This window comes from Ooceraea biroi, chromosome 4 (assembly GCF_003672135.1).
Source record: "Ooceraea biroi isolate clonal line C1 chromosome 4, Obir_v5.4, whole genome shotgun sequence".
NCBI classification, from domain to species: domain Eukaryota; kingdom Metazoa; phylum Arthropoda; class Insecta; order Hymenoptera; family Formicidae; genus Ooceraea; species Ooceraea biroi.
This window is the reverse complement of record NC_039509.1, coordinates 551,304-562,597: the sequence shown is the minus strand read 5'-3', so window position 1 is coordinate 562,597 and position 11,294 is coordinate 551,304. Positions and strand designations below refer to the sequence as shown.

Below are 11,294 nucleotides of genomic sequence, written 5' to 3'. Positions count from 1 at the left end.
GTAATAACATACATGTAGTGTTCTTAATAATAGATCGTACAATTTAACTATATGAAATTTTTTAGTGTCATGCCTAATTTTGGTGCGAATAAAATATATTTACTCTTACATTACGAGTTTATTAACGAAAGTATTTAATATGTTAAAAACTCCAACGAACAGTTTTTTATCGAATGTAACTGTCAACTTTCACTCGATCGAGGAAACTTTCAAAAGACAATACCGTGTCGAAAATAGCGATCAGTCGGGAATAATGGAATTGGGCCATACAACTTTCCATTATCTTGGGAATTGAACAATCAACTATCAGTAAGTAAATTACCATTATTAAAGTCTATTCCAGACGAAACATCTTCAGAAATTTTAAGTAAAATTCATACATGATTTTTACACATGCAGAAAGTTAATATAATAAAAGCTCACTTTGTTCAATTAAAAACTGAAAAAACACAAAGTATTTATTGTTATAAGACTTACCAGTCTTCAGTGAATCTTCGGTTACTTTCTACTTAGCATTCGGTTCACGTATGATCACGTTCGTGTAGAATTTCGTTCGGCATATTCTGCTGCAGTAAAGTATGAAAAATGTCAAAACATTTTGCATTCAAAACTTAAGACAGATTTAGTAGTATCTGATCGCGGGTGAGTATAAAAATAATCCTACAGTACAAACAATTCAAATCTACTTTTAAAAACTTGATAATACAGACGGAAATAAAAGAAGGAAAGACTAGTAATTGCATACCCTTATATGTATAAAAGAAATATCTATATAGCATATCAGCTTATAGCTTCATTAACACAAAATCCACTTAAATGCTACAATAAATCAAATTATACGCTCAACTAGTTGAGCGTACCATCATGAGATCTCATTCAGTAACGGTTAAACGAATCAAGTTCCTAATCGATAGCTTAATAAATAGCTCAGGTTCACTTTACACTATAAAACTGTTTTTATTTTTTTCTCTATATACTCTACAAGTGGAGATATATTATGAGGCAAAGTCGAGATATTCAGAATTATACTGGATGCAATCCAGTAAAGAACGTTGTGTTACATAAAGGTATTTTATTAGCTACATATTATCTAAAATATCTTCGAAAATAATATATAAAATGTGTGTAATATGTGCGTAATACAATTTTCTTTGCTCGAAAGCACCCATTTTCTTTATATGATATATACATATATCGTCATCCTACTGCAGCGTTGGTCGCAAGAGGGCAACAGCTCCTGGTTCTTTTACCGATCAATATTTCATTGTATCTTTCCACGTACTTCCTTACTGACCACATGTACAAGTAATGTATACCTTTCTGGCCGGATGGCGCTATCAAGGCCTTTCTTCTAGAATCCCTATATACTCTACTCTCTCCTTTTTCTCTAAATAAAAAAATCTACTGTACCGAGACGAGAAAGCATGGTTTTCAGCGAGTAGTAATCGAGAACCCTTGACTGTCAATTGTGCTACTGATGGTAACTGTAGATTTGACCATGTAGTGTTTGTTTTATCCTACCAAGTTAAATTATTCATCCATAATAAATATTAAATAGATTTGTGTGTATGTACTAATGTATTTGATTACGCTCATTATTCCCTAAAAACGGACAGTTGAACCGATTGCATGTATTTCGCCTGCATTTCTTGCGTCGGCAAGGCAAAAGAAAGTAAAAGAGGATTAGCTGTTACCAACAGAAAATAAGTAAGGCACATTAAAAACTATAATAATGCAGAAATCAACTATAAAATATAATATATTTTATATTGATAAAATAGTCTGGGAATAGATATGCATAAAATTTCGACACGTTAGTTAAAATAAATAATAATAAATAACAACATTTTAAAATAGTATATCTAAAATCGTCTCATATTATAAAGTATAATTGTAATTTTATATGTATGCAAAAATGTTTGGGAGCAATGGATCAAATTTGTCATAAAAAAATAGATCAGCCATTGTAAGATAATACTAATTTGCAAAAAAAGAGTTATGACTTTAATTTTCGCATAAAATCCATTATATCACAATTTTTGTACTAGTCTTCACATAAATTAAGTAACGACTAAATTATAATCACTGACGACGATTGCCTGCGTGAAGTATTTAAAATGCGTCATGTTTGCATTCATAGCATTTGGACAGCGATTTTTATGCAGATAAATGCCGTTTTTGACACACGCCCATTGTCCCTTTATCGCGTCCCGCGCAAGTCCCAGAACAGAAAAGCACAGGTGAAGCATGCACGTGGGGGAGTTCTTCCGCTTTTAGTAATCGTAAAACTGCAGGTGCAACTTGTCACACAATGAACAATGCTCAAACACTTAGAACGAATCCAGGAATTATGCAACTGTAGTTTGCAGCACAAACGTGGGTATACGCAAAACAAGAAACGTCTGCATTATTGCAGACAAATTGGCAGCATTTTCAACAATATTTTCTCTCAGCGCTGTAAATTAATTTAATTTTCGCTAATTGATCTTAATCAAACGATAATTGGTGCTCAGAGTCCGCTGCTCATCCGATTATTCTTCTTTCCGTTCTCATTGTTTATATTTTTCATTAATGAAACGTTTCGCATACTAAATAATGGAAGCATCCGAGGAATGAAATTAATTAATCGTATGTTTCTTTCATTAACTAAATTAACTTCAGAAATAAATATTGTCTAAATATTATCTTGAATCATGATAATTTCCGAAATCGATAAACTATATAGAAAATCACTCAATCTTTATCCTTTATCAGCTTTAATGACGCGTTTAAAAACACGCAACACAAAAGACATCGGAGGCGTTCCATAAAGACTCCGTTTCCCAGCTAATCAAGTGTGACGATGACTTGATGCGCGTGCAAAGTTTGAATTTCGCGAATTCGATAGCTTGATTGCCAACGCGTGCATGATCGATCACGCGAACCATATGGTTCGCGTGCCCCCAGCATGGAAGTAATGGGTCACGGTTACATAAAGAAGACCCTCGTCTGAACGGCGATCTGTCTTTACCTATCCGAAAGCGGATACACGGTGCAGATGTTATAGAAAACGCGATCGCGTTAAATGGAAACAATTCTCGCACATATTATCGGTGTTGGCATATGCGTATGCGAGTTTTCACGCGTTCCAGTATTTATCGGCAACGTTCGTCGATTTGCATGGCCGATTGGCGCATTAGCATCCGATAAAGTTTACGACTCTTCTTTTATTGCGTTCGTTTTATTCGTGAAGGCCAATCGATGCGTTATCGCGACTCATGATGGTCGTTGGCATTGTTGTGCGTCCGATAAGCCCGATTGATTTTCCCCCCTTTTCTCCGAAAGAATGATAATGCGCAATCATGAAAAAAATAGGTGTGGTACAATTTCGCATCTCTCATTCTGACTGTTATAAATTGGAGAATAATAATAAAAATTGAGTTCATGACAGTTAAAAGATAATAATAATAATGCGAACTTCGATATTTATAAAATATAATTTTTACCAATTAAATAAAAAACGTTTTTGTTCGGAAGTTTTATTTTCAACAATTAGAGTCGTTTTTCTTCTGTCAAGATCAATGCATTTAATTAATATCAATGACTATGCGTTTACTGGAAGCCAAACGACCGACACAGGAAGCGCGTGCTCCCCCGTCCCGATCGATTTCGCAGCGATGGGCTCTTAATCCGGAAGTTGATTTCTTCAAAAGGAAATACCTTCAAAGGATTCCGTTCGCCATTTCCTGCAACGTGCTAACGGAAATTTTAATGTTTATGAAACTCATGGCATGTCGAGGTTGCCATTCGGACCGAGATTGCAATGTTGCGGATACACTTTTATGAACGGTAGAAAGCGATGAATGACGTTGATTATGAAACCGGCAGCAAATTATGATATATTCGTGTGTGTATAAAATGCAGGTACTGAATTACGTAAATGAATAATGAATGAACAATAATATCAAAATGCAATGCGAGAAATACGGTAATAACAAAGAAGAACGATAATAACAAAATTTCGTAATATAAACTAATTAAACGTTTTATATTTTAACAATACACATTTTCTCAACGATCGATATCTCTCTTTTTCTCTTTTTCTCTCAATTATTATTACTGAAATTATATGAGTAAAAGATTGGCTTCATAATAAACGAAATTCAGTTGTTTCCTTCGAACTCTCTGCGAAAACTTCTCGTTCGCATACCAACGCGTTATTTGCAGGCATTACAATCATCTCGTAAAACTTTTTACGGTTCGACGTGTTACGGGCGATCGCCAATGCAGCCGTTTCTCACAAAGGAAAAAGTATTCTTGCAAAAGGACGGTTACTTCACGCAACATAAATTTTACGCGTGGAACCGTGCTCGTACCATCTCTTTTCGAGTCTTTGCAGGTGTTCCTCGCGAAAGTTTCGCACAATTTACGCGTATCGGCTCTCGGACCGTATGTTAATCTGCGACGCGATGGGAGGGTAGCCGAAATTGAGTTAACGGGCAAGTTAATGCTCCCCCTGTAATTATATCGAGTCAAGCAAAAATTAGCTACTCCGCGATGCGTAGCGTTTCGCATGCGTGTGAAAAAAATCATTGCTTAAAAGGCCAAATAAAATGTGGTATCAAAATCAATTGGAAGCTTCTGCGGTAATTTAAATTTTAAATACTTGGTTAAAGATATTTGCGTAATTTAGAATAAATCAACAGTATAAAAGCGAAAAGAACTGTAGAAGAGCTAAATATTGCAAAATAATCTTCACAGTCTTTGTAGATATTTGGGCACGGCATATGCATAAAATAAATTTATTATACAAAAGGAAACAGAAATAAATAAAGAAATAAGTGACAAAAAGAAAACAAGAAGTAATGCGCTGTAAAACGTAATGAGAAACGTTATCTGATACACCTTTCGTTCCAACAAATTTCGTTCCAGCATTGACCACCGCGGATGATGATCGGTACTCGGTAACATGCAGCGCAAAACTTTATGAATTTGCATATTCCAGGTACGCAGACCATTGCCTATGCAATGAGCTCTCCTCCGACTGTAGTCGTTAATTTAATTCGCTCTCACACTGGCAAGGTGCACACACGGACGCGAATACGCGAATACGAGCTCACATAACTTACATACACCGAAGTATACACGATAGAATCACAGAGATAACGCACGCGTTCATACTTGTGTCCATTCATGAACACTTCCAGATCCTCCCACGATAATATGGAGTTTTCCTCCGATTCGTGATTTCCTCTGTTAATTTTCCCATAAACGCATTTGCAAAAGTCTATCAGAAGCGCCAATCTCGGGCGATGTCGACTCGTACGAGAAGCGGAATCCGTGTAAATCTCCCTTTTGTCCAGTTGTCCCGTCTCGCTGTCACGCTCCGCGTGAAATCGCCACGGAACGGAGAGCAGATCGACATATATTATTTATCGTCGGGGGTGTTCTATGGGAAAGCCTGCACGCGCGCGCGGGCGTATACGGGGTGGAAACGCACTTGCCTAGTACGAATTTTTGTGGGAATTTCCACGTTACGCGCACTCACACATAAATTATCGAGCCAACGGCCAGCCGTTAATTGGATCACTTCCGGTTCTAGTTCTCATAAAAATCACGGCTCGACACTACTAGTACACACGTGCGTGATAGAGAAACAATGCTTTCGTATGAAGATAGACCTGGCATTACGAAAAGTGATTCCACGAACCGTTACAAAGTACACATAATGAAAATTATAATTATCATACGAGTCAACATGAATTCGCCCGTAATTTCTGAGATTACTTTGAGTAGCAGAGATGATGATTTTAACTCGACAGTCACAGCCGGCATTGCTCGAAGAATGTTGCTGGCATGAATGCAGCAATCGATGTAACCGTTCGTTCGTTATTGCATTGTTGTTGCACCTTTTGCTTTGTGGGTAACCATTCGCACGTAAATGTCCACAGGTCCAGGAAAAGGGTTGGCGCAAATAGTCCTTCGATCGGACAGATGGTGGAGTGAACACAAAATCAATCTCCGATTTGATCTGTCGAAATCTTGACGTAGCGACTCTGCGGGGGTGCGGGCCCACCCGTTCCCCGACATTTATTCTAATGATTTTCAGATAACGATCGGCTAATACACGATTTTATAATACAACAGATGTAACGTGCTCGCGATATTGCGTTTCTGTTATCGTATTTTTATTATTCCGGGGTACATTTGCAGAGCAGATTAAATGGTTCGAATAAAAGCATTGAATCACGATATCGTCAACGATTGCACTAAATAAACATTGTTGAAGGTCGAAAACTTTCAAAATCATGCGAAATATAAATTTAAGATTCAAAGTGACAGTTTTGCTTCATCAACATTTTCATAACAATTAACATTTTATTTAAATACATACAATGAGATTTCCTGTTCTTTGATAATCCTATAATCCTACAACAAAGCTGCTTTCAAAATTTCAGAAAAGATGGTTAGATCGAAAATTACAATGGTCAACGGAACGAAAACGACCTGAGCGTTGTCAAAAGTCCGTGGGTCAATATCGGAAGATTACCTGGTAGGCCATTAACCTTCTGCTCGCCAAAGGCCAAACAATCTATAACAAGTTTCCTAGTGAGTGAGGACTGAGAGAAATGAATTATTTAATGATAAAGATAGAAATAGAAAGGACACTGTTCAGGAACCGATGGAGAAAAATACTAAGAATAGATATTCTAGATAACTAAATGCGAGGCAAGAAATAAGTCCATTCTTCTTTATAGAAAAAAAACTAGAGAAAAAGCAAAACCTGAGTTAAATTAACCAAGGAAATGCATACACACGTACATCTATGCCATTGAAATCGCGTTTAGTTAACCACTACTTTCTTTTACATAAGCCTTACTTTGTGAATACCCAACTATCACTTCTGAAAAATCTCGGAAATGATTAGAAGATAAATCTTACTATTTACGAGGGTCAAAGGGATTTATCCTTTATTTAAGAAACGAATTATCAACTGACTAATTCTAATGTAAACAGTATATTGACACACCAAATTCCTTTATCGGGGAACCTTTGGCGATAACACGAAATAAATCCAGTATTTTATATCGAGTATCGACGCGACTGAAATGGTGGACGACAATGGTGCCTGACATTAGGCAAGACCGCGAATTAGGCAGCTGGAAGAATAATGGCGTTGCAATAAAGAACAGCGACGATTGATCCGGCCTTAATGCGTGATTAATGACTGCGGGGTGCGTTGTGCAACCACGTCAAATGCGACTTTTGTCACAACAGAAATTCCGCCTCCGCCTCCACATGCCGCACATTCAGGTAATAATCGAAACCGCAACCGCTCGCGAGTCACCGCAATCGGAAAAGGGGTACTCACACGGGGGAGGGGGGGGGGGGTAGAAAGAGCACGGGTTTATTTCACCGGGCCCCAATTGCAAACGCACACTGGCACGAGTCAAGCTAACAAAGGAGTTAATGATACGACAGAAACAAAAAACCGGACAATAATGTCCGGTCGTGCGGCGATACGGCGGAAAGGAGTGCATTCGTGCGCGATTCGTTAATTGCGTTAAATTCGATACGAGTGTATCATAATTACAGCATACGATAACCATAATAATTATAATAATTATACGATTGTGCTATTCTGGATATTAATGTACAATTATTAATTAAAAACTTTATTTCGATAACTTTAAATCTCCAATATCACGAAATAAACGATAAAAATGTGCAAGACACCAGAAATTTAAACGTTTCATAAATTATCTACTTATTGAATAGCGTCGAGAGTGCTACGTGAATTAGGGAATTGATCAGCGAGAAAAAACAGAATTATATTAGATATCCTATCTCGTCGTCTGGGTAAAATCAAACGATAATATGAACGCCAAAAGCGAGAGGTAGGGTAAATACATAGGTCTTTCTATATTAACCACCGTCATGCATTTGACTGGATAATTCTCTCCTTCTATGAGAAAATAGATTCATCATTGTTTTCTTCACGTGATCAATAACAATGATGCATTAGTTTTGTTTGTCATTAAATCGTGTGTGTATCAGTTGTGATTGATCGTGACAAACGCGACGAAGTAGCAGTGTGTGTGTGTGGATTCTACAATCAATACTTAAAAAGTATTCGAAAGTATAATAAAAATAAAATAAATTTTAAAAAATGAGACGAATATTTATGGCACTCGTGGTGGTTATTCTAATCGTATGTGAAATTTTGTTAATCTACAGTTAGGTAACACCATTTTTATCTTTTTCATCGAAATAGCTTCTGCCTTTACCAGATTTGATAATGATTAATAGTCTCGATCGATTTTTCTTTTGATAAAGTACAGAATGTCTATCTGGTAAATTTATTATATTATCATTTATTGGAAACATTTTGTGCATAATTGCAAAGCACAACATTTTTATGTGCTTCGAGACTAGTAGATATTGATAAAATATTTATTCTTTAACAGTTGCATGTACGGTCAAGACAAAGAAGAATGATAAATTTAAGTACAAAGATACATACATATGTATAAGAAATGAGACGAACTATACAACTTCGACTCCAGAATACACATTTTCCACAAAACTAGAAACAACACTGACATCAGTAACCAAACTACTAACAACTACACCGAGCCTGTCCACAGAATCGACTCCGACGTTTGAAACCGTTATCTCTGAAGAGACCAGTACGATGTCTTCGACACAATCTGAAATATCATCGACGTATTCTGATATTCCATCATTTACGTCATTATCGCCAACGCAATCTACGACTAGGCAATCAACATCACTTAAAACAACAACCTCTGCAACAACCACTATGAAAACAACGTTAAGTATCACGTCATTTGCGACTACAATAATGATTTTAACGACAGATATAACGACGGAGGAGGCAACAAGCACGACGGCTGCGCCCGAAACATCGTTAGAGACTTCATCACAGGTTCCCTCAAAGGTAACGAGCACAATAGAAACGACAGACACATCAACAACGAATGCAAGAACGATTAAAGATACGACGACAGCCACAACGCCTTCACAAGTTTCAACAGACTCAAGTTCTACAATATTTCCTCCAACATCGATTTTATCAACTACAGAAATTACAACGTTTAATCCAAACACTACAACCGAAGGCACGAGTGTTAGTACAACCGGAATGACGACAGCGATTGATGAAGATACAAGGGACTGCATCGAATTTGCCGTCATCAACTTTAATTACATCGTTAGACATGCTACGACCAACGTAGCTTGCATCCTAATCAATATGAAAATGTGGATAAATTTGCAATACACGATGGAAGATTCCCAGGTAACACTATTAAATTAACACCATTAAAAGAAATTCACCGCGTCGCGCATTAATCACAAAGAAACAATTCGTAGAAATGGTTCAAAAAATTCTCGCTTTTCTTCGATCAATGCAATGGCACATAACGATTGTTGTTTATCAGATAATAAAAATTATATTTTTAGATAGGCAAGGCTAGGTTGATGGTTCCGACGAAGGTGAGGACTACGGGTGACTGCGATGAGAAAAGGGCCAAGATAACTCTGAGTTGGGACGAACCTACCGAGACTCGAACAGATAAGAACGACGATAAGGAAAATAGAATCAGTTTTCATTACGCCCATAATGACGTCACGTTCTTCCTCGACTCTGTTTTCGTCGACATACATTTGGATAGCAACAATTTCCCACGTGCGCGACGTATGTTGCAGTGTACTTAAAAATTCTGCATGAGCGAACGGAAATTATCACGTGAAAGAACACATTTCGTCACTTAACTGCCTCGGTCTTGCTCTCTCATTATTTTATTCAGACATTTTGTAAAAGTGTTTCTTCAATATTTTACAGAGAACAGAATTAGTGGAGGCGGAAAGGATCTGCAATTATTTCATGCTCCAGTAAAGGATGGAATATTTGTATGCACAATGGACACTGTAATAAATATCGAGAACCAAATAACCGCCGTTACCTCTGATGTACGTTTAATTGTATTTAACAATTGCAGCAAGAGTTGCTGGAAAACGGGTAAGATATTATAAATTAATTATTAGAATTATAACGATCAAACAATTACGCAATCCTTTTTCATTAGCTACTTTTAGTTAGATTTCTTAAATCATGAAACAATACTATTTCAGTGGATAATTGCATCTCCAAGACAAGTGTTAATGTTAGTGCAATCGTCGGTGCAGGAATAATTGGTATTCTTTTGATTTTCATCATTTTCTATTTAGTGTGGCGCAAAAGAAAAACTAATTTCGTAAGCTTTAAAACTTTCACTGACTATTCTTTCTCTCAAACAATAGTTTTAAGAAAATGGCTTTATCTTGATAAAAATCATAGAGAATCCTAACGATACCTCAGTGACGTTGTAGAAAAAAATTAAGTTATGTATTGCCTCTATATCTTATGTAAATAGTCACTGACAATACAATAAAAATATATTTATATTTTACATATATATTTAATTTTATAGAAATTTAATACGTTAGTTAATTTTTTAGAATGTTTCTATCATCTGCATTTGCATCGCGATTCTGTATCTGCGTATCGGCGGTAATCGATTCTTGCGTGATGAGCCAGTGAGGTTGTATGTGACGCTGGGAAATAATGTTCTTTAATTAGCCAAGTTTAACAAATAGTTCGAGGTTTCGATCGCCCCTGCATCCGTCACGGTGACGCCCACCCCAATTACCTCGTTACTTGGTAAATTGTAACATTTACGGCACCATCTGCATAATCGTGTGAACGTTGATCAGCCGGGACGCATGCTACGAAGCATGGCCAGTCGTGTATATTGATTTTAATTCAGCCAGAGCGAAAAATTAATGTAATGTATCGCTGATACCACATTATACTCCAATATTTCATATATCTATTTTTTATATATTCTTAACGATAAAAATTGTTTATTATACACGACATGTTTGCTCGGCAACACGTACGAGACCGGAAGAAGATTGTATTTCATAGCGATTCCGGCAGAAAAAGTATCAAACGCTAGGCACACCCTTCGTTTAGCACCTGGATATCATATCGCTTGTAGCAGATGCCCCAGCGGAATTCACGATTATTCGTGTTAATTGGTTAGCGGGAATGTTCATTATCGTGTTGAATGGCACAATCGTTTCTATCACCGTGAGAACTCTAGGAAATATTGGAAATAAACCACCACAAAAAATGGTTACGTAGGAATATATGTATATGTGATATGATCAATAAATTTCTTTTTATATTTTATTTATATTTGATCGTAATGTTAAGACGCGATTTAAATCAATTTTTGTACTTTATA

The 11,294-nt window shown here is 36.6% G+C and overlaps 1 protein-coding gene across 1 annotated transcript; it reads left to right on the top strand.

Annotated features, from left to right (window-relative positions):
• Nucleotides 1-8,377: 8,377 nt before the first annotated feature.
• LOC105283583 (integumentary mucin A.1) lies at nucleotides 8,378-10,454 on the top strand. The gene is made up of 4 exons (XM_020033063.2): nucleotides 8,378-9,301; nucleotides 9,466-9,700; nucleotides 9,848-10,024; nucleotides 10,138-10,454. The coding sequence occupies exons 1-4, from the start codon at nucleotides 8,675-8,677 to the stop codon at nucleotides 10,350-10,352; spliced, it is 1,254 nt and encodes a 417-aa protein (XP_019888622.2). The 5' UTR covers nucleotides 8,378-8,674; the 3' UTR covers nucleotides 10,353-10,454.
• Nucleotides 10,455-11,294: the final 840 nt, after the last annotated feature.